The following is a 24100-nucleotide window of genomic DNA, read 5'->3' on the forward strand; positions in this document are numbered from 1 at the left end:
GCTTCCTGACCATTCTTCTGCCTCTGATTTTGGCTGTAGACTGTCTCTCTGGTTTTGACCTGGTTCTGCTGACTATCCTTTGTGTGTGCATTGCTGCATCCAGGCTCCATCCTGTATTCTGCTGCACCATCACTGCTGCCTCACTGGTCACCTCTCCAGTTAACTGATACTGAGGGCCGCAATCCGCACACCTCTTGCAGCGGAGTCCATACTGCCTTGCGGGGATCCCTGGTGAAAACCAGAGGCATGTTAGACTCCACGCCTCAGTACTCGGTAGCGCCAGCTGCTGGTAGATGTCACCATCTTCACCTCGTGGTTGTCACATTATCAAGGGCAGCTGTATGGATTGAGAAGTGTGAATGTTCAAATGTGCGCGTACAACAAATACGTGCATTTGCAGAAATAAAAAGGCAGCGTGGTTCATATTTTTTACTCTTTGAAAATGATCCTTATTGTGTGCTAAATAACCATGGAAATTGTGTTCTCAAGTGTTGTCAACTACGAAAAGTTACTATTAATCAATATTGTATACAAAACATATTGTAGACATGCATGTATTTACTACCTGTAAAATTTAATGAATTACAGCAAAACAGGCATTCGCGACCTTAAATAACAATCTAACAGTGCAATGACCCTCCAAAAGCTGTAGCAGAAAACATATGGATGTCTCTTGCTACTTACTATAAAAACCAACATGCAAATAATACTAGTCACAGTGATCTGACAGTTGTTTTGCGCTTTCTGCATTCAGCTCTTTTACAAAATCATTTAAAGATGAAGGGTTTGGAACAGACTGTTTTGTAGAATTAATATGATCATTTCTGTATTATAGTTAATCTACAAATAAGTGTTTTGTATTATCAGAAACTGTATGTGCATACATATATACCAATCAGCATTAAAACCACCAGCCTAGTATTGTGTATGCCCCCTAGTGTCACCAAAACAGCTCTGAGTCGTTGATGCATAGGCTCCACAAGACCTCTGAAGGTATCCTGTGGTATCTGGCATCAATACTTTAGCAGCAGTTCCTTTAAGTCCTGTAAGTTGTGAGCTAGGGCCTCTATGTCTCTGACCTGTTTTTACAGCACATCCCTCAGATGCTCGATTGGATTAAGATCTGGAGAATATGGAGGCTATTTCAACAACTTAAACTCTTTGTCATGTTCCTCAAACCAGTCCTGAACAATTTTTGCAGTGTGGCAGTGTGCATTAGCCTGCTGAAAGAGGCCAATGTCATTAGGGAATACCATTACCATGAAAGGGTGTACTTGGTCTGCTGCAATGTTTAGGTAGGTGGTATTTGTTGATAAATACATAGAAATATTTTCACACAGGATAGTGAGTATATTCCATCTTCTCACAATATTAATACCTATTTAAGTGTGGTATTATCTTCTATCTTACACTTTTGGATCTGGTTTTTCCAGATTCAATTAATTTTAGTCACATTAAACCACCTAACACTTATACCAATAATTTTTCAGTAAATTCACCGGGTAATGTATCATGGATGTATTAGTTTCATCCCTTCATCTGTAGTAAACAATTGTATACTTACCTTAGCTCCATTATAGATTCAATCTGTCCGTTTTTTTAGATCAGTAATTTACTTCTTTTATACACTCCTAGTGTTATTTATAATCCTCTTTGCTAAGTAAACAATGATTCTGTCCAAGCGGGCTTAATCCCTTTAATGCGATCAGTCCACACTGATATTTTCACCATACAAATATACTACTATATCCGGGTTTAACTGGCAACTATGGTTACCATAGTGTTGCCATAGCGTTGCCAGGAATGACGTCAGAATAAGGGGAGGGACCTCTCCTTTAAATAGCCAATCAAGCCTAACACTCGGCTTGCCTTGAAAAAGCTACTAGCGAAACGCGCGTCGGCGGACGCCGCGTTCACTGCCCGTGTTCCTATAATTCAATTCTTTAAATAATATGAGCTTCCTATTCATTTAGCTAGTTTTTAGACCTTAAACCTCAGTCTATTACATTACCTCCGTTAGAACCTCACAGCTTTCCACCTATTATGCAGAGAAACTAGTGAGAGCTCATAATTTGCCGAGTCCATTGAAAGTTATCATGCTCACAATAGGGGGACTGAACATATGCAAATGAGTATGGAGGGTTAAGTTAGCGATAGATATACCCATGGGAGTTATTAGAACATAAGAAATGTACACATTAGAATCGAGTACTCAGTATAGTTGATTAACTAGTGACCTAGATTTAGTCACGCTCTTCTATTTGGGGTTTTAATAGATCAGAACAGTGCTATTGTATTTCACCCAGAATTCACCTGGGAATCAACATATGCAGATTAGCTGGACGGACTAATCTTGTGTCTGTCTATTGATTCTCATGCTGCTTGTATATATGTAAACAAGCTAACAGTGTTCCCGCTAAATTACTGTACTGAATACTCATTATTGGTTAAATCTATCCCGATGAATGGGGTTATTTGAGGACAATACACCACTGTTGTATAAAGGTTTTCACACCTACATATGATTACCTTGATTTATCACACATCTGTTAACAAGAGTGGAATTGTATGAGTCATATGCTGCTTGTATATTATAAGCAATCAGCATTTACCATCCTCTCAGCTCATAAGTATTATTTGGAATCTATTCATGAAGGAATTACCATAATAGATTATACAATAAGATGTTACATCCTTAATGTATGAGGATTCCAATAATAAAAAATAATATTGATTATTTGTGACATACATTTATGGCCAAATATATGGTATCAAATATTATAGTGAGCAGTGACACGGCTTGACAATTAATATTGTCTATTTTTCCAGTTTATTCTTTTCTCAATTGCATTCTATATACACCCTTTAATATTTCGCGATTAGAAATTTTATGATAAGTTGATTCAATAAAGATTTATTTAACAGTAATTTTCAGATACTTTTTGGTCCATTCGAGTGCCCCATAAGATCATTACTTTTTTCTCTTTTGTTCTTTATCTGTGGTCACTAATATTTATAATCGGGTGCACCCTTCCCATATATGGATAGTCATTCACTATCCTAGCCTTATTTGAGCATCTATCAGAGGGAAGTGTAACGGACCACCTAGTGCGGTCTTTTTTCCTTTAGCTCTGAAATACATAGAAATACACTGCTCTGGTTTTGGAGAAAGAGGTAACAAAAATGGTGCTGCTCTGACACAGTGGGGTAACTCTCCCCCACAAAGATATATTGAAAAATTAGAGAAAAGTCTTAAGTGCACCAAAATTTTAATATGTTTTGTAATGCTGCTGTGGCTCATCTGTAATGTGTAAAATTATCGTATTTAGTGTATACAGTTAATTTTCATGATATTGTTTCAATAAGGTATATGACATATATAGTGGAAAAATTCCAATAACAGCCTATATTTATAACAATAAAATGGTATTGAAAGGAGGTTAGTCCATGTCATGTATAAGGCAACTTGTGAAAGTTTCTTTAGTAGTTCTTTTAAGGCTATAAACAACAACAGTACATATTTGATGCAGAATAATCCAGATCAATGAAGTAATCAACATGTATTAGTGCGTTATAAAAGTGTTACTCTATTGGGGAGATTCAATTAGAAACAATATGCGCGGGACAAAAAAACATATTTTTTTAGTGAAATGTCCGCTGATTTTTGCTCGCACCCCATAGAGGTAAAAACGCACACCGGGATATTCCTGAGAACATTGCGGCTAATTGAATGTCCCCCTATGATTGAATGCTTACCGTTTTCCCAGACTGATCTATGGTATTTGCATTTAGCTATTTCCAAAAAAGCGCCTTCCGAGGTGTTTCATCTGGGTGTTTTTAGTCCTCCTACTTTCCTTTCCGTATCCTATGACATAAGCGCTGGGTCCGTCTATTGAAATGCCATGGCCAAGGTAGCAACCGTGTATGGACACGGGACTTAAATGGAAAGCAGTGTTTTAAGTCCAGTATGAACGATGGACAAGTGAGGAGACAGATGTAATGTATGTAAAGTAATTTACGTAATTTTTTTGAAGCCTTTTCTAAGGCAAAACATGTCGGAAATTACTTCACATATATTACATATACACACCAACTTCACAAACTGACTATTCACTTGCTGACTAATATATCCCACACCTTGACCGGTGCTGTTGTAACGAGATAATCAATGTTATCCACGTCACTTGTGCTTTTATTGTGGCTGACAGGTTTGTGTATATAACAAGTTAACCCGTGCATGATACTCATGCATTCTAGTCAAATCAAGCTACTTAAGGTGTTAAAAAGGTTCTTGTCATGCATTTGGGCCTAGCCCAGGCCTCCTCAGGGGAAGAGCGTTACTTCCCGATGCAAGCGCCCTTTTTTAACGTGGTTTTGTCCACATGTCACCACCTCATCATTTTTCTCCATCACTTCATCCTTCATCTTCATCGCCACATCCTTCATGAAGCTACTTAAGGTGTTATAAACTCCCCACTGTCACCCCCTGCAACCACCAACCACTCCCAACTGTCACTTCTCCTTCAAGAAATATATAGGTCAGTGTATAACTCTGCCCAGCAGGTGGCGCTGCAGCTTGTTTTTTTTTTTTTACACACATGCCACTAGGCATTTATATAGTAGATAAAAGACTTTCTTTTGATTTTCAAAATAAAATCTTATGAATAGATGAATATACAGTAACAGGCGCTGGAATCACACAAAGAAGGAGCAATTTTGTATGTGCGCTTAGAACCAGCGTCGGACTGGCCCACCGGGATACCGGAAAAATCACCGGTAGGCCCCGCTGCCCTACGGCCACACCCCCTTCTGAAAGTGGGCGGAGCCCATTAAACTCACCTGGGGGTCGGTGTCCTCTTCGGTGTCCCTGCTGCCCTCCCCGGCGTCGCTGCTGCTGCAGATGAACACATCAGCTGTTTTATTGTACACAAAGAGGTTACAGATCAGACAGAAAGAATGTTTCGGCCACTAGAGGGCAGTGTCACAGTCAGATTACCTCCCGGACCAGGCTCTCCAGGTCTTCCAATGTCCGGCTGACAGCAACCACATCTGCTCCCCTTCAGCGCCTTCACCGTGTCCCGTCCGATGCCTGCAGGAAGCCAGAGTCAATCACAGTTCTCAGCAGGATACCAGGCCCCGCTGTCCCCCGCGTACTCACCTTTCCCAGCACCGGTGACAAGTCATCTTTCCCATGTGATCGCAGCTGCGATCATGTGACCCGCCCCCCTCCTCCTGTCAGCTGACTGTGATGATCCCGCCGCCGCTGAAGGACTAAGGAGCAGAGAGGCTGCAGCAATGAAGACATGGGTAAGTAGATTTTTTTTATATACATCTGTGCTCTAGCTGCAGGGAGAGCAGAGGCTGACTGCAGAGTATATATATATATATATATATATATATATATATATATATATATATAGTGTTACTATTTCTAGAATAAAAATACTATTTTTACTTTCATTTAGTGAATATGAAAGTTGAAGCCGTGACACACATGCACATGTATACCAAAACTGGCTGGCGAGGTGGTGAGTTAAGTCTAACCACTATTTATGCAATAAGCTCTGTTCTTCTACCGCCACTTATTGCATAAATAGTGGTTAGACTTAACTCACCACCTCGCCAGCCAGTTTTGGTATACATGTGCCTTATAACCGCAGATTAATCAATAGGACTGTTAATCATTTATCTAATGTAACATTATTCATACCTCCCTACATTTAAACATATGAAACAGGGACAGAATTAGCACCTCTGATAATAATACCTATTTTGGGACGAAACATCGGCCATTTTCGTGTGCAAAATCTGCCTCTTTTGGGTCTGCGATGTGGGATTGTCCCGCTGAAATGGGAACAGTAGGAGGTATGCATTATTTACTCAGGGCACCATTTCACATACTGTATACAATACTGCCCTGGTTTGCTTTAAACCAATTAGATGGTTGGATCCTGGAGAAAGCAGCATATTCTTATAAAGGGCTCATACTTTGAAAGAGAAAATTCCTTTTATTTGTGGTTTTATATTTGTGCTGAGCTGATATTATTGATGAAATTGACAGGTAGAGCTATTGATCATTTGATATTTTAATAAAACAATTTGCCTTTAATTTTCGTTGTCCTTTAGCATTGTGTATGACCATGGTGTAGGTTTACAGTGATACACATTATGATGACATACAGATATTTTGATTATACAAAGAGTCAGATGTGTGCATGTGCTTGCATGCAGGTTGCTCTATTAAAGTGGCTGTTCCTTTTCTCACCGTCTGTATTTATATAGAGCCTTAAATGATGAAAATATACAAGCCGTAATTCAATATAATGTAGATTGCATTAGAATAAATGTACAAATGTGTGTGTGTGTGTGTGTATGGAGAGCACTATTTCATGGCATATGTGAATTGGGGGGCACTATTGTGGGCATAATATGAATTGGGGACACTATTACGTGGCATATGTGAATTTCAGGTAGTACTGTACGCCATAATATTGTTTTGGGGGCACTACTATGTGGCATAGGGGGGCTGCCTATCTATACTAAACTATAGTGGGGGGGGGGGGCTGCCTATGGTAAACTATAGGGAGGGGGGCTGTACAGAGAACAATATAGGGAGGGGGGTGATGGGACCTTTAATTTAATGCTGGGGTGGTTTGGGTCTATAATTGAATGTGGGGCTGAGTGTCAGGTGGAGGGCTATCTATTAAATGTGAATATTAATTATTTAATACTAGGAATGGTTGTGGGAAATGGATGTATTAAATGTAAATGCTATTAATTTATTGCTGGGGCTGTTTGGAAGGAGGGTAAAAGGTTTATTTATCAAATGTGAGTACTATTACTTTAATGTTGGGGCTGGAGAGAGGCCTATTTATTAAATGTGGGTGCTGTTGATTTAATAGCGGGGATGGTTGGAGTTTTCTAAATGTACCCATTATTTTTTCCAAATAGGATCCTCAATATTCCAGAATCCAGACAAGCCGCAATTAAAGAAACCAGCAGCCACAGGTGGTAAATGTGACAAGAACAGGTAGGACAGTCTATCAATTGTTAGGATTCTAGTGCAGGCTTGGCTAACCTGTGGCACTCCAGGTGTTGTGAAACTACAAGTCCCAGCATACCCTTCCAGCAATAAGCTGCTATATATTGGCAAAGCATGCTGAGGCTTGTAGTTTCACAACACCTGGAGTGCCACAGGTTAGCAAGCCTGGTTTAGTGGGACAATCCCAATTTTTGGTGACTGTTCTGCCCAATCTAAGGGGCAGGTCAAGACTGTGTACTCTTTATATAGACACTGCATTCTTTATATACTACACTATGGTGCTAGCTGTCCTTCGTGGACTGACCACTCCCCCTCTAGTGTCTGGTCTCGCCTCTTTGAGGGCTGGCCACACCCCCTCTGGTGGGCCCCTAGCGTTGCAGTCCCCCGGTGGGCCCTTCATGCCCCAGTCCGACACTGCTTAGAACTGTAGACCAGTTCAATCCAACAGAATAAGTAAGAGTATAGTGGCGTTCAGGCAGGTTTTTATTTTTGTATTCCACATATGTATCGGATATATTGTGCAGTGTACACGTATTTTATAGGGCAACTTTAAATAGAATCTGGTATTGCTCAGCATGATATATCTGTTAAATCCTAATATCTAAAATTATCAGACATTAAATCAAATTTAGAACTGCATTTATATAGGCATAAGTCACTTCTCAAGTGAATATAGTTATCGTAAAAATTATTTATTTGATTGATATGTTTTTTCTTCCATGCAGTGTTACAGATGAGAATAAAGGACCAACCACTTGTTTTCAAAAATAAAATCAAGTCATCTGGTTACACTACAGCACCAAGGTGAGTAAACCCAGGCTAAAGTTGATTTAAACTTGAACTTACTGTATATTATATTGTGTTTACAAGTACAGTGTTTTATGTAAATTTTGTGTAGGGCAGCTAAGTACCCGAAGGAAATCCATACAAACACAGGGAGAGCAAACAAACTCCAAAAAGATAGCAATGGTAGGAATCAAACCTGTGACCCCAGTGATGTGGGGCAGCAATGCTAACCACTGTGCTGCCCAATGGTTTGAAGTATCTGTCATTTTATAGAATGTGTAGCAAAATAAAAATTTTTTTTTTTTTATTGCAGTACCGTGTCAGCCAGCAAAAACTATGTGATGTTGAATACTTTCGTGTCAAAAAAAAAAAAGTATTATAGGAGTTATACCTTTATTGGCTAAGCAAAATAAATGTTTATATTTGCTAGCTTTCAGAGCACAAAGGCCCCTTCATCTGGCATGTTTAAAAATGAATGACTGCGAAAAGGGCACAACATTTAAGATATGTTGCATCAAGCTATTTGTACAGGAGGGGGGGGATACATCATAAAGATACGCTAAAGTAATAAAACTCAGGTTTTCGTTATGGATGGAAGAGTGAAAGTCCTAAGAGTTCAGAGTTACTTTGCTTTAGGGTGTGAAGTGTGTCCATGTAGTGGGTCATAAATCCAGGTGGTAGGTTGAGTCCTTGAGTCAATGAATGGAATGTTCTTATCAGCTTGAATTCCCAGACTTTCCTCTCTGTCATTTTTTAAAAAACTTTCAGTATTAAGACTTTTAAATCTGTCATACTGTGACCTGGTCCAGAGAAGTGTTTACTAACGGGGGTGTCCAGAGTCTTCTTTATTGTGTTTCTGTGTAGATTCATCCTGGATTGCAGTTTGTGCTTGGTCTCCCCAATGTATATTCCCTCAGGGCACCTTGTACACTGTATCGTGTACACCACATCGTATGATGTACATGACAATGTGTCAGTGATTTTATAGTCCCATTGTGTGTTGAATATGTGGACTGTGTTTGTTGGTAGGACATGACAGGTTTTGCATTTTTTGTTTTTGCAAGGGAAGGTGCCAGTCTCTGATGGTGATGAGAGGGCACTTCTAACGAGGAGATTTCTTAAATTCTGAACCCAAACACACTTCACACCCACAGCAAATTGACTCCAGGGGGGAAAATGTATCAAGCTGAGAGTTTTCCGGCGGGTTTGAAAAATCAATCAGATTCTAGCTATCATTTGTATACTACATTCTACAAAATGACAGCTAGAATCTGATTGGTTGCTATAGGCAACATCTCCCCTTTTCAAACCCGCCGGAAAACTCTCAGCTTGATACATTTACCCCCTAATCTCTGAACTCTTAGGACTTTCACTCTTCCAGCCGTAACGAAAACCTCCGTTTTATTACTTAAGCTTATCTTTATAATGTAATCCACCTCCTTCTCCCTGTACAAATTGCTTGATGTAACATCTTTTAAATGTTGTGCCCTTTTCTCAGTCATTCATTTGTAAACTTGCCTGATGAAGGTGCCTCTGTGCTCTGAAAGCTAGCAAATATAAACATTTCTTTTTGTTAGCCAAGAATTCCATCACTCCTATAATACTTTTGTCTTTTTTACATAGTAACATAGTAACATAGTTGATGAGGTTGAAAAAAGACACCAGTCCATCAAGTTCAACCTATTTTGGATCTCCTGCGATCCTGCACTTATATTTGAAAATAATCCAGAGTAAGCAACCGCCAATCTGTTTCAATTGTGAAAATCCCCCCAGACTCAATATTGCAGTCCTATTTTTACCCTATATCCACTACTATCCTTCATTTTAAATTAACGGTCGTATCCCTGGATACACCTTTCCGCTAAAAATTTGTCTAACCCTTTCTTAAACATATCTATTGAATCTGCCATCACAACCTTCCCTGGCAATGAATTCCATATCTTGACTGCCCTTACTGTAAAGAACCCCTTCCTTTGCTGATTGTGAAATTTCCTCTCCTCTAACCTTAGGGAATTACCACGTGTCCTGTGTATGGTCCTTGGGGTAAAAAGTTCCCATGAAAGCTCTCTGTATTGACCCCTAATGTATTTGTACATAGTAATCATATCTCCCCTTAGACGCTATTTTTCTAAAGTAAACATGCCTAAACTGGCTAACCTTTCCTCATAACTTAATGACTCCATACCCTTTATCAATTTTGTTGCCCTTCTCTGAATCCTTTCTAGTTCCAAATTATCTTTTTTATAGAGTGGTGCCCAGAACTGTACTGCATATTCAAGATGAGGTCTTACCAACGATTTATACAGTGGCAAAATTACACTGTCTTCCCTTGCATCTATGCCCCTTTTTATGCATGCCAATACTTTGTTTGCCCTTGCAGCTGCTGCTTGACATTGAGCACTATTGCTAAGTCGACTGTCTATGAGCACTCCCAAATCCTTTTCCATTATAGATTCTCCTAAATTAATTCCATTTAATTTATAGATTGCGTTCTTGTTTTTGATCCCTGAATGCATAACCTTACATTTATCTGTGTTAAACCTTATATTCCATTTGGCCGCCCAATCCTCCAGTTTTTTTAAGTCCCTCTGTAGAGAAGCTACATCTTGCTCTGATTTTATTACCTTACAGAGTTTAGTGTCATCTTCAAAAATAGAAACTTTACTCTCTAAACCATCACCAAGGTCATTAATAAATATATTAAAAAGGAGTGGTCCCAGCACGGAACCTTGAGGTACTCCACTTAAGACTTTTCACCAATTAGAAAATGTTCCATTTATCACAACTCTCTGTTCCCTATTCTCTAACCACTTTTCGATCCAAGTACAAATGTTGATTCCTAGACCCAGTTCCCTTATTTTGTAAACCAACCTCTTGTGTGGCACTGTATCAAAGGCCTTTGCAAAATCTAAGTAGACCACATCTACTGTCCTGCCCTGGTCTAAGTTCCCACTAACTTCCTCGTAGAAACTAATTAGATTAGTTTGACATGACCTATCCCTCACAAATCCATGTTGATTCCCACTAATAATTTTATTGCGTACCAAGTAATCCTGAATACTGTCCCTTAAAATACCTTCCAGTAGTTTCCCCACTATTGATGTCAGGCTTACAGGTCTATAATTCTCTGGTTGTGATCTCGTCCCCTTTTTAAACAACGGCACCACATCTGCTATTCACCAATCCCTTGGTACTGAGTCTGATGAGATTGAATCTCTGAAAATGAAGAATAGCGGTCTAGCTGTTTCCGAGTTTAACTCCATAAGGACCCTTGGGTGTATGCCATCTTTTGACACAAAAGTATTCAACATGTCATTTTATAAAAATTCTAAAAAAAATTGATCAATTTCTGAGTAAAGCTGTGCAAATAACTCACAAGCCAATATCAACAGACATATGTAATATTTTCAGAACATTCTGGGTTGATTGTTAACGGGTCGGACTGGCCTCCCGAGGAACCCGGGTATTCACCGGTAGGCCCCGATATGTGACTATTCCGCCCCCTTCGTTGGTGGGGGGAGCAGGTACTTTTTTTAAAAAAAAGAAAATACTTGACTCATCGCGGCCCCAGCGCCCCTCCTTCCTCCTCCCTGTTCCGTTCACATTGAATATCGGACATGACGTAACTATGTCACGCCCGACATTCAGTGAGGAACGGCGCAGAGAGGAGCCAGCACACGAGAAAGAAGAAAGAAGTCAGAAGACAAGAAGAGAAGAAAAGAGGTGAAAGAAGCCAATAGGAAGGTAAGTAAAGGAACGGAGGCAAGGGGAGTAAAGCAGAAAGGGACAGATTGATAAAGAAGGGGGGGACAGCAAGGCACAGAGTGATGAAGAGGGGAGGAATGCAGCATGGCATAGTGATAAAGAGGGGGGCAGAAAGACACATAGTGATGAACAAGGGGGGGCAGAAGGGCACAGAGTGATGGAGAAGGGGGGAGCAGAAAGGCACAGACTAATGAAGGAGGGGGAGCAGAATGACACAGAGTGATGAAGGGGGGGCAGCATTGCACAGTGTGGTGAAGGGGGACCAGGTGAAAGGGGATAATGCAGCATGGAGGGTGCCATGTGATCATAAGGGGGCATAGCGTGGTGATGATGAAGGGACACAGTAATGTTGTGTGATGACACAGGGGCTTGTGGCAATGTAATGTGTGTGATGGCACGTGGGGCTTGTGGCAATATAGTGTGTGTGATGGTACATGGGTCTTGTGGCAATAGAGTGTGTGTGTATGGTAGGTGGTGGCTAATTAATTTGTTTGTGGGGTGATGGTGGGGCAGTTTAATTTTATAGTGGGAGCTATTAATTTAACATGGGGTGTTTTGGGTGCTTTTAATTGAATGTGGGGGTGGGATTGGGGAGAATGAGGTCTATTTATTAAATGTGAATATGAATTATTAAATGGCAAGCAATAGTTGCGGAAACCAGGTATAATTATTAAATGTAAATACTATTAGTTTGTTGCTGGGGCTGTTTGGAGGAAGGGAAATAGGTTTATTTATTAAATGGGATTACTATTACATTTTAATGTTGGGTTTGGTTGGAGAGATATAGATCTATTTATTAAATGGGAATACTATTATTTTAATGTTTGGGCTAGAGGAAGGCCTAACTATTAATCATGGGTGCTTTTGATTTGATTGAACGCCGGGGTTGGTTGGCATTTTTGAATGTGCCCATTTTTTTTCCAAATAGGACCCCCAACATTCCAGGATCCAGACAAGCCACAACTAAGGAAACCAGCAGCCACAGGTGATGAAAGTGACAAGAACAGGTAGGACAGTCTGCCAACTGTTTTGCTTCTAGTGGGACAATCCCGATTTTTGGTGACTTTTTTTCTGCCCAATCTAAGGGGCAGGCCAAAACTATGTACTCTATATATACACACTGCATTATTTATATACTAAACTAAGGTGCTAGCTGTCCTTCGTGGGCTTGCCACACCCCCTCTAGTAGTTTGGTTACGCCTCTCTAGTGGCTGGCCACACCCCCTCTGCTGGACCCCAACCATTGTATCCCCCGGTGGGCCCTTCATGTCCCAGTCCGGCACTGATTGTTAATCACTTATGGCAGACTGATTAATCAATCTATTGTGCTCTGTCCATCTATATATGGGTGTTTATAGATAAAACTAAAGTGAAGTAACGAGCATGAAGATTTAGTTAACATTAAGTATAAATTTATTTGTATATAAATTAGTTTATAGGTGCTTGATCTCTTTGTCAAACCCATTGTGTGTTCAGCAAAATTCGGGACAACCATTGTGTTTAATCGTTTGGGTTATTAAACGTTTTTAAGAGTTTAATATAGTACAATTTGAGGCACTTCTCTTTGAATAAATTCAATTGGTTCATCATTGAATTGTCTTACATTTTTGTAACTTAGTAGCATCTTCATAGATTAAGCTGCCTTTCCAATAACATTGTTGTTTATTGCATCTTTACCAACTGTTCTCTAAGCCAGTGGTTCCCAAACTGTGCGCCTAGGCTCCCAGGGGTGCCTCGGCCAGGTATAGTGGTAAGCAAGACAGGGGACAACGTGGTAATTATTTTGGCTTAGGGGTGCCTTGAAAAAATGATGGAAACTCTAAGGGTGCCTTGAGCTGAAAAAGTTTGGGATCCACTGCTCTAAGCAGATGTAGAATGGGGAATCTGTTGCATTTACATAATTCCCAATCGCTATTTATACCATTATAAGATTTTGTTCCCTTCTCAGTATTTATATGATAATTTGAACATAATGTTTTTCTTTTGAATAGACAATTTTATTGGGTTTTACAGAAGAAAATGCAAAGATAACATAATAAACCAAAGGACCATGCATACATGACAATTGTATAACATTTGAACATAATGTTATGTAATCAGTGTCATCTCTGCAGCTTATATACAATTAAACCAAATAAAAATTTGATTTCATCCATTTTTTTAATTTTGAAGAATTTGTATGAAAGGTATAATTACTTTTTTTTCCTTTCACCACTATAATTTCCCTATACTTCTAACATCACAGTAACAGAACAGAATGATTGATGCTTTTGCGGTAACCTATAAAGACAGAGTTTCAATATATCCAAAAATGGATGCTGGTGTATTATTTAGATACAGTTAGTGTCCTACAGTATTATTGTGTTCCTGAGAACTGGTTTGAGAAGCATTAACTTCACATATGATTGATTGTACTACACATCCATGTGGTGAAGAAGGCAAATGTCGGAGCAAATATTGTTACTACAAATTCTCTTGTTTAGAATGTTGTTTAATTAAAGTACGTAATCACTTCTCTATTTAAGTATCATCAATATTATCATTTAATTTTTTTAACAAACCAATGTGCAGTTTTACTAAAAGCAACACAATAAATATGGTTTTTTAATTTAAAGAATCATCAAATATATATATATATATATATATATATATATATATATATATATATATATATATATATATATATATAGATCACTGAAACAATACAGCACCCAACAATGCCTTTTTTTCTAGTTTGCAGTCTCCAGTCAGTATATTGTAAAACTATATTTAGAATCCGTCACAGGAATTGTCTCGTGTCTCTGCTCAAGAATGTATGTTTGAGCCACACATAGTTTCAGTTATACTGCATTGACTAATTCACATACCAGTCCTTACCACCTTTGTAATGAGCAGCAAGGGTCTAGACATATGTTTTGCTACATGTTTCTTCAATTATGTGGCTACAATTTTTTTTTCACGTTTTACAGTTCACAACTGGGATTAGAATTGTGAAACAGCTTTAAAAGCACATAATGACACACATATAATAAACTACATATGGAAGAAAAATATATAATGTTTCATAAAACATCACACTTTACTATGCAAATTGTACAGCTGTTGTTATCCACCAGTTGTCCCCATCCTCTTGTATTTTTTATGTTTGGACTCGGCCTACCCATTCTTATAATATATAGTGTATTTAAATAAATGTTTGGATCATTTGCAGACTAAACATTTACTGTGACCAGTGACTATGACCCTAACCGAGACATTAATGTGTTGTGTAATCTCAGAGGCATCTGACTCATAGTTTGCAATAGAGAAGCTATGTGGGATGAAACAAGTGTTTAAATTTAAGTTCACAGCAGCAAAAACACTCATATTGTCTCTATATATTAATTTACTTCAACATTACGTCATTACTTTCATCTGCTTTGTGGTTTGCGGTCTATATAAATTATTATAATGATAATATATGTTTAATTGGCTTAAAAAGGGACTTCTGAACTGCAGTGGAGGGTGATGCTTAATTAATTTCCATAGATTTATGTATGTTCCTGAGTACAATATCCATATTATTCATATGAAATAGTCTGGGCTCTTCTTTAATTTCCCAAGATTCACTACAAGAGGGTTTATCATAACTAAAGAGTCCATTTCTGAATGGGAATCCCTGTCCTCTAAGTCCATATTTGTCACGTTCCTTGCTCTCTTATACACATATACCTGTAGTATGTGTGTGGAAACCACCCTCAGGAGTTACACTCCTTAGGATTCAGCTCACTCTGGCAGACCAGAATACCGTATTTCCCCATGTATAAGGCGCTCCCATGTATAAGACGCACCTTACTTTTGGCCCCGAAATTTGGGAAAAAAATATTACGGTAGCTGTCAAAAAAGGCAGGGAGAGTGTAATGGCCGGCTGCTCTGATAGTAATCAGAGCAGCCGGGCAGCACACTCTCCCTGCAATCGCTGCCACTGTGCCTCTGTCCCCCTCCTCCTGGATCCCCGCTGACACTCTCTGCCTGTCCTTGCCTGCTGGATCCCCGCTGACACTCTGCCTTCTGCATCCCCGCTGACACGCTGCCTGTCCCAGCCTGCTGGATCGCGCTGACACTCTGCCTTCTGCATCCCCGCTGTCTGTCCCCGCCTGCTGGATCGCGCTGACACTCTGCCTTCTGCATCCCCGCTGCCTGTCCCACGCCTGCTGGATCGCGCTGACACTCTGCCTTTTGCATCCCCGCTGCCTGTCCCCGCCTGCTGGATCGCGCTGACACTCTGCCTTCTGCCTCCCCGCTGCCTGTCCCCGCCTGCTGGATCGCGCTGACACGCTGCCTGTCCCCCTCCTACTGGATCACCCTCCCCCCCTCCGCTGCCCCTGTAACGCTACCCCAGTATCGCTACCCCTGTATAAGACGCACCCAGGTTTTGGACCCAAAATTTTTGGGAAAAAGGTGCGTCTTATACATGGGGAAATACGGTATATCCAAAATAAGGCTTTAATATGACAGCATACATAAGATGTTCACAAGCTACATGGTAAATGGTAGTGTGTACCCTTCAGCAGCCTCTTGCAGTCAGCACCCCAAAATAACGGTATCATTCAGAGACTTATCCACCCTGCAATATTACTGCTACTATTTTTCTACACTGTCGTCCTCTATCCCCCAGCCTGCGATGTATGGCCCAGAGTCCTTTGTGCTGGTGTTATGTACACCAGGATCCTCCAAGATAGAATGATTCCATTGACATATTGTTCTGTTTGTATTCCTGGCTTTCTACTCAGGGAGTAAGGCAGGGACGGGCTGGGCCAGGGGGCAGGGGGGCATCGCCCCCCCGGGCCGCTCAGTCTAACCGCTGTTTGGGCCGCCCCCCCCCCCTCCGTGGATGCAATATTACCTAAATACCAGCGGCGCACAGGCGGCCGCATCACATGACACGCGATGCGGCCGCGTCATCAATGACATATACATATATATATATATATAGATAGATATAGATTCTATTTTGTTGCTAACTTGTATTATACAGCTAAAAGTCTAGCTTGTAAGGATGAGCGGGCTCGGATTCCGCTAATCCGAGCCCACCCGAACAGTGCGGATCCGACGGGATCCGAGCACTGTTCGGGAACTTCCGGGCGCCAAACGGAGCCAAACCGAGGCTATGACATCCAAGTCTCGCGTCGGATCTCGCGAGACTCGGATGTCATAAATACTCACCTTGCGGCCGCCATCTTCATTTCGCCTGACATCAAGGAAGAGGGAGGGTGTATAGTGTAGTGGTGCTCTTTACTTGTGTCTAGTGCTCTGTCCTTGCTGAGTCCAGTGGTGCATCAGTCCAGTGCTCTGTCCTTGCTGAGTCCAGTGGTGCATCAGTCCAGTGCTCTGTCCTTGCTGAGTCCAGTGGTGCTTTTGTCCTGTGATTTGTTATGCTAAGTGCATAGTTATTTTAAAAGTATTAAAACATCTTCAAAAAAATGTAAAAAAATTTAAAAAAAAAATAAATTATACAAAAATCATTTAAAAAAAAAAAATATAAAAAAAAATTCAAAAAAGTATAAAAAAAATTCTTGCAGTCCAGAAACATTAATACTGCAATCTATTAAAAATTGTTCACTGTTCTTTCTGGCACCCCAGAAAAATTAATACTGCAATCTATTAAAAATTGTTCACTGTTCTTTCTTGCAGTCCAGAAACATTAATACTGCAATCTATTAAAAATTGTTCACTGTTCTTTCTTGCAGTCCAGAAAAATTAATACTGCAATCTATTAAAAATTGTTCACTGTTCTTTCTTGCAGTCCAGAAACATTAATATACTGCAATCTATTAAAAATTGTTCACTGTTCTTTCTTGCAGTCCAGAAACATTAATATACTGCAATCTATTAAAAATTGTTCACTGTTCTTTCTTGCAGTCCAGAAACATTAATATACTGCAATCTATTAAAAATTGTTCACTGTTCTTTCTTGCAGTCCAGAAACATTAATATACTGCAATCTATAAAAAATTGTTCACTGTTCCAGCAGTATTTAAAAAATAGTACTGTAATACAACGTGTGCTTCATATAATGGAGTACCAAAATTTGGAGGATAAAGTAGGGAAAGATCAAGACCCACTTCCTTCTAATGCTGAACCTGCTGCCACTAGTCATAACATAGACGATGAAATGCCATCAACGTCGTATGCCAAGGCCAATGCCCAATCTCCTAATTGGGTACTGGGGCCACTCCACTACGCAGTCCAGATAGCTGCGTATCAGATATTAAACTACGTTCACTGTTGCTGCCAAATCCAAAAATAATGAAATTGCCCTGTCATCATCGAAAACAAGAGGTAGTGACGTGCTAGAACTACACCCTCTATATGCTGCAGAGGATGGAGGAGCAGAAAAAAGTCATTCAAGCCTACACAGCCACCTACGATGGGCCACGTGTTTGTGCCGCCCACTTGTGTCGCTTAGCTTAGACATCCAGCTACCTCGGTGCAACATTTTGGACTAAAAACAATATTGTGAGGTGTGAGGTGTTCTGAATAGACTGGAAATTAGTGAAAATGATTGTTATTGAATGTTATTGAGGTTAATAATAGCGTAGGAGTGAAAAAACCCCCAAAAACTGGATTTTAGCACTTTTTATGCTTTTTTTAAAAATAAATCAGAACCCAAAACCCTAAATCAGAACCAAAACCTTTCGTCAGGTGTTTTGGCAAAACAAATCAGAACCCAAAACCTCAAGCTAATCAGAACCCAAAACACTAAAAGTGGCCGGTGCACACCCCTACTAGCTTGTGATATAATCAGAGACATTTACAGTGTTTGCAATTTTGTTGTAGTTGTGGGTTAGTTCAGTCTTTACTTTTAAGTCATTACACTTTTCTACATTCAGATTTAATGTGATGTCCACTCCAGTGAGGTGAAGTGCAAAACCAATATTGATCTGCATGTTGTTTTTATGTACTGGGAATGTTTCTGCACACCAGATATTATTATTATTATTATTAATATTTATTTATAAGGCGCTACAAGGCATCCGCAGCGCCGTACAGAGACAAACAAAATCACAATACAATGGGAGACAGCACAGTACAGTAAACACAGCAACTCAGTACGCTCAATGCACAGCTAGAGAGGGCGGGGAAGGGGGAGGGAGGATCCGAAAATGACGGGGCCCAAGAAGGGGGGCGTGGAAGACAGGGAGACCCCCAGGGGGGAGGAGGGAGCGAAAGTGGATGTGGGGTGGAGGACCTTTGAGGAGGAGGGCTAAGTAGCTGGAGAGCAGAGTTAGAAGTGGTGGAAACAGGAGGAGAGATGGCCCTGCTCAGAGGAGCGTACAATCTAATATCTAAGATATTGCCTTGTATATTATTTTTGACACCAGATAAAGGTCTGCATGTTGGTCTTAGCACCAGGTATGATTTTGCATATTAAACTTGGTCCCATGCACCTTAAACTATGGCTCTGCACATTATTTTTACAAACGATATGGCTCCACACATTTGGCAACAATATATGGCTCTGTACATTCATGTTGACACTAGGTGTCGTTCTACATATTAAACTTGTCACCAGATATGGTTCCCTCTAGAGCCTGCCATGTTACAGTAGCTGTTTACTGAACCAGTTCTGACCTCAGAAGCTACGATTTAGCTCTGGCTCAGTGATTGTATAGCAAGTTTGAACCTATGATGTATTAAGGGAAACAGGAGGCAGTAATTATAATATTATGCCAAGTAATGCATGAAGATACCATTTCAAACCATCTACTAATTCCACACAACGCATGCATACCTCATTGTATACTATCTCAAACACGTGTTTAGGGCCCTGCATAATTGGGTACACTTTGACGAGTTAAGCAGGCTTATCATACATTACATGCCATGAGTTTTCCTAATAACTACACCTCACTATCCCTTTTTTTTCCTTTGGCCAACAAAAAGGTATTTTGTTTTGCTAGTATGTGGTAAGATAAGGTGCCATGTTCTTACCGTATATTAGAGAATGCAGGTAATCAAAATCTTCAAACAGACTGCGCGCTCACACCCGAATGTTTGGCAGCTGGCCGGGTGCGGCGGTAGTGGAGAGAACGCATCCCGGCTGTTGCCCAGGCGACCGGGACAAAGAAGGCGGAAGTGAAGTTCCGGGCGTCATGGAGACGGACAAACTGGGGCAGTGAGTTTCGGCGGTCAGGGGAACCGCCGCGGCTCATGACAGCAGCAGTATACCAAGTATTAATCATGTTTTAATAATATTGATTAGTAACCAATTTCATATTATTGTGTTTTTAACAATACTAATGTTATTTTTAACATATTCATTTGTTAATACTAATAATATTAATAATAATTTTATGTATATAGCACTTTTCTCCCAATAGAACTCAATACCATGCAATGCACGCACAAAAAAGTAAATGAAAGGATGTACATTCGTAATGAAAAACTGAACAACATGTTGTGAAGCATCATTTTGTTCATGGCCGAAAAAAAAGTTCACGATCAAATCAAATAACTAAAGTGAAGCAAGGTCTTGTTGTTAAAGCACCACTTTTGTCTACCTGCTGATGTTCGAACACCACAATCATTATCTAGTTAGCCCGTTGTTACTTTAGAACTGCAGGTTGTGTTGTATAACAATAGCCGAAGAGCATACACAGAAGATGAAAGTCATGCAAGATAGAAGAGTTTTACATTTGTATGTCTAAAATGAAAACAAGTCTAAGAAAACCTTTTGTTTGCATTTTTTCAGAATGAAAATGTTTTCTCCAAAAACGAATATAAAGACTAGTCAACTTTCAAAAATAAAGAGAGAGATTACAAGGTAATACTATTGAGTTGTGATGGTATCCAGTTGCTATCCCTCAAAATGTATTTATACTGTAATACATAGATATTGATAGAAAATGCCAGGCATGCAGAATGTAATATGTGTGTTCAGTTGGGAAACAGAACGATTAATTATTTGACATCTATAATTTCATTAAAAAAACATGTAAAAAAAGAATTAATCAAATAAAGTAATATTATACACATTACAATTAAAAATTTTGACTGGTATATTTTAAAGCATTGTTTATTTTATATGTGTTATATGCTTGGAAGATATGCTTTTCATATGTGATTTGTTATCTAAACATTGATCTGATTGCACATGTATTTAGTGTCCTTTTCATTTTTTAGTGGAATTGGAAAAGAGTATCCACTGGAAACCAGAGCACCCAGCAGTATGCATAAACAGATAGCTCTAGCTAACAAACCAACATCTGCCTGTGATATTCAGTACTCTGGTATGTTTTTAATTGGACACATTGAATATTGTAGAGTTATTTTATATTTTATAGCTACAATATTGTAGAGCTATATTTACAATATTAATTTGGTCAACCAGGACTAAATCTTACCAAAGCAAAATGTTTAAGTTCTCTCATTATGTTGCAAGAATCAACTTCAATGACTGTTTAACGTACTTGTATTATGTCATTAATATATAATCTAATATCAGTTTTGTTCAGTTATATCAGTTGGTGAATCTTAGGGTCAAATAATAGCTGTAGAGTGCTGTCTGGACTAGCTAAGCTTTACATTAATACAATGTATAGAGCTGCATTCTACAGTTAGACCATAAAAACATAGTCATGGTCTCATAAAAGTACACCGGACTACTGCACTCAGTAGGATATGTTAAATAGCACGCGTAACTTGTACTATCATGCTTGAAAAAAAACCCTACATTTATTGGTTTTCATGAAATGCTGTAATATGGCACCTAGTTATGTTCTGGCAAATTTCTGCCATCAGGGTAAGCAGAAATCCCAGCTTTTGATCTTTTTTTCAAAAATATTTTTTATTTCAGCTTTGATCAATACAGCAAAGAATGGAATTGTATTATGTGTATTAAAGACAACATTCTAGTCATTAACCATGTCAATGTAACAAAATACATTTCCAGTTACTGTATTGTAGAGTTAGTCCATATAAGGTAAAGTTCAATTATTTTGTCTTAAGTGTACTCTCCAGATAATTGCAGAACCGAGGAACCGATTTTATAATATATATAAAGCTAAAAAATGCAATAAGGATAACGCCAGAATAAAATCAAACAATGGTTGCTTTGAAATTAGCAATTAATCCATGGAGTTGCATTTTACATGTATGGAACCTGTAGTAATATGTAACGAACCAGGGGAGTTGGGACTTCAAGTGTTAAACTACATTGGTGGTGGCCGACCAGGGGTGCGGAGTCTAACAAGTTCCCTGGTGTTCACCAGGACCCGCTGCAAGTCCTGATGGACTTAGGAGCCGAGAAGTCGCAGGTTGCCGTCCTCTAGCCTGCCACTAGCTGTAACACTGTGGTACTATTCAGGAAACAATGGCAAAGTCAAACTAGCCAGGAACTGGTACACAGACGGTCAGCATAGTGCAAGATCAGGAGGCAGTTAGGGGAGCAAAATGGATCCAGAACTAGTACACAGATTGTCAGCTGAACTGGGAGAGCTCAGAGGGAGAGATTACAGTGGGCAGGGAACCAGGTAGATAACACAGGAACCAGGAGTCAGACAAGGAAGGTAATTTGCTGCTCTGACATTGCTAGAGTGTCGGAGCGAGGTTTATTGCTGAAGGGAATTTGAATTCCCAGCCTACTGGATGCGTCACATTACACCGACACTCGGAAGTGTCAGCTGGCTGCTCTGACAGTGGGACGGACAGTGCTGGACCGAGGAAAAGGTAAGATTGTGACATAATGCCAGGAGGTATATTGGGAAGTATATTGGAAACTTTACTTTATCTCTTGTTTGTCAGTTGTTGTAAGGGGTTGTATGAATTTACCATAGCAATAAAATAATTCTGATGTTACATGTTGGTTCAAGCCAGTTCATCCTGAAAAAATAGAGTGGCCTGGAAAGTGACATCTGCCATAGGTTGTGTTTTATGTATTCACTGCTATAAGATAGTTTTGCGTTCCACTGTCACTAATACTAATATTAGGTTTTCATCTGTTCTTCAGATACTTGGTAGAGCAATCCAAATAGCAGAAAATAGCCCACTGTGGAATGCCTATACACAGTATGCCCACTGTGTTTTTGCCATATCTGGATTTTTCTTTCCAAAAGTTCTGAATGTACTGGCATTGCCAAAAACAGTGAAATAGATCTTTGTCTGTGGGCCCACACTGAGGAGAAGCCAATCAGACACCTTTTATTTTCATCAGAGGAAGGCTTGGTATAAGATTTTGTATTGTGACAAAAACAATGGAATAGTGTTTTTGGACAGGTATGTTTGTCCCAGGTTTCTCCCCAGGGAGATTGTTTTGCATGGGAAGGAGCTTCTCATAGAGTATGTTTAGCTTTAGGAAAAGCTGACAAGGATTGCTGGGGTTTAAATGGAGAGAGGAGGATGGGCTCCATTTATAAGGCCCAGTCCGGGTCTTCTGATCTTCCAGTAGGACAACAGACTGATTAATGGTTTCACCTGTGTGTGTTTAAAAGGATGTCAGTGTGATCAGTTTCCCTGCTCTGCCTGGGTGAAGGGACTGTAGAGTCTCTATAAGATATTTGTTGTGAGTAAACTATATGTGCTGGAACTTCTAATGTTTTCTTTTATAGTTTGACAGTCAGCACCGACTTGTGTTTAGAACAGGCAAGGTTCTTATTTTGAAGTTTTTCTTTATTTTTTCTTCTTAATAAAAGTGGCTGAGGCCAGTTGTACCAAAACATTGGACTTGTGTGATTTCTCGGCTGCTGTACACTAACATCTACCACAGGAGATGGCACCTGTTCCCCTAGCCTGGCTACAGTAGCTGCTACTGTTTGTAGATTATGTGTTGCTTGTTTAAATTGAAATCTGTGTAACCATAAGAAGTCCTATTTTTCTATAGCTTTGGTGTACTTGAGAGGTTTTCGGGATGCACCTAGGAGGTCACTCAGTTTAGTGAGTCCCAGTTGTGCCTGTCTAGTAAATGGTTGTTTTTCCTCACCTTCCTGAAACTCTAGATTTCACAGGAACTGGAAGAATAAATAAATTGTGAGGTTTAAATGACAGTTTCCAAGCTCTACAAAAATAGCGTGCCGATCTTCATAATTGCTGGTAAATCCTGAAATGTGAATTCATTTATTATGTCTGTTATCATTGCTTTGGATTGTCTAAGGTTTGGGGTGAAATTAGTAGATCATCAAAGGCTGTGATTTTCATTCCTCAGTTTCCCACACTAATTCTGTGGAAGTTAAAGTAAAGTTAGATATCAAATTATGGAATCTAAGGCTGTATTAAAAATTAGTTGGGAGAGAATACAGCCCTGCCTTGTTCGTAAATGTGTTTGAGTTGACATTATGTACTGTTAAATGTGTTAGAGGATTGAAGTAAATGGTATGAATCAGGTTTTGGAAGATTGGGCCAAAATGTTGGAATTTCATTAGTCGAATAAGGCGAGCCCATGCAAATTTGTCAATGGCCTTTTCGTCATATAGATTGACAATGATGTAGTTCTTGGTTGTGTTTGAGTGAGTGGTTGCAAAGGCCACTCGA

At 39.6% G+C, this 24100-nt stretch overlaps 1 protein-coding gene and 1 long non-coding RNA gene across 4 annotated transcripts in view; one reads left to right on the forward strand and one right to left on the reverse strand.

The window, feature by feature from the left end:
- WDR27 (WD repeat domain 27) overlaps nucleotides 1-24100 on the forward strand; it is a 449814-nt gene that overhangs the window by 79257 nt on the left and 346457 nt on the right. For all 3 annotated transcript variants that reach the window (XR_012689733.1, XM_075203518.1, XM_075203516.1), the window contains exons 14-16: nucleotides 7768-7846; nucleotides 20328-20399; nucleotides 20759-20865. Coding sequence is in view for 2 of the 3 variants with exons in the window: in XM_075203518.1 (XP_075059619.1) it covers nucleotides 7768-7846; nucleotides 20328-20399; nucleotides 20759-20865 (258 nt within the window). In the remaining variant the exon portion in view is untranslated. The remainder of the gene's footprint in view (nucleotides 1-7767; nucleotides 7847-20327; nucleotides 20400-20758; nucleotides 20866-24100) is intronic.
- LOC142144527 (uncharacterized) lies at nucleotides 4742-5257 on the reverse strand. The gene is made up of 3 exons (XR_012689734.1): nucleotides 5159-5257; nucleotides 4997-5089; nucleotides 4742-4894 (listed from the first exon to the last, which is right to left on the reverse strand). It is a non-coding gene; the product is annotated as an uncharacterized LOC142144527 (long non-coding RNA).

The sequence above is a fragment of the Mixophyes fleayi genome, chromosome 3, assembly GCF_038048845.1.
Source record: "Mixophyes fleayi isolate aMixFle1 chromosome 3, aMixFle1.hap1, whole genome shotgun sequence".
Classification (NCBI taxonomy): domain Eukaryota; kingdom Metazoa; phylum Chordata; class Amphibia; order Anura; family Limnodynastidae; genus Mixophyes; species Mixophyes fleayi.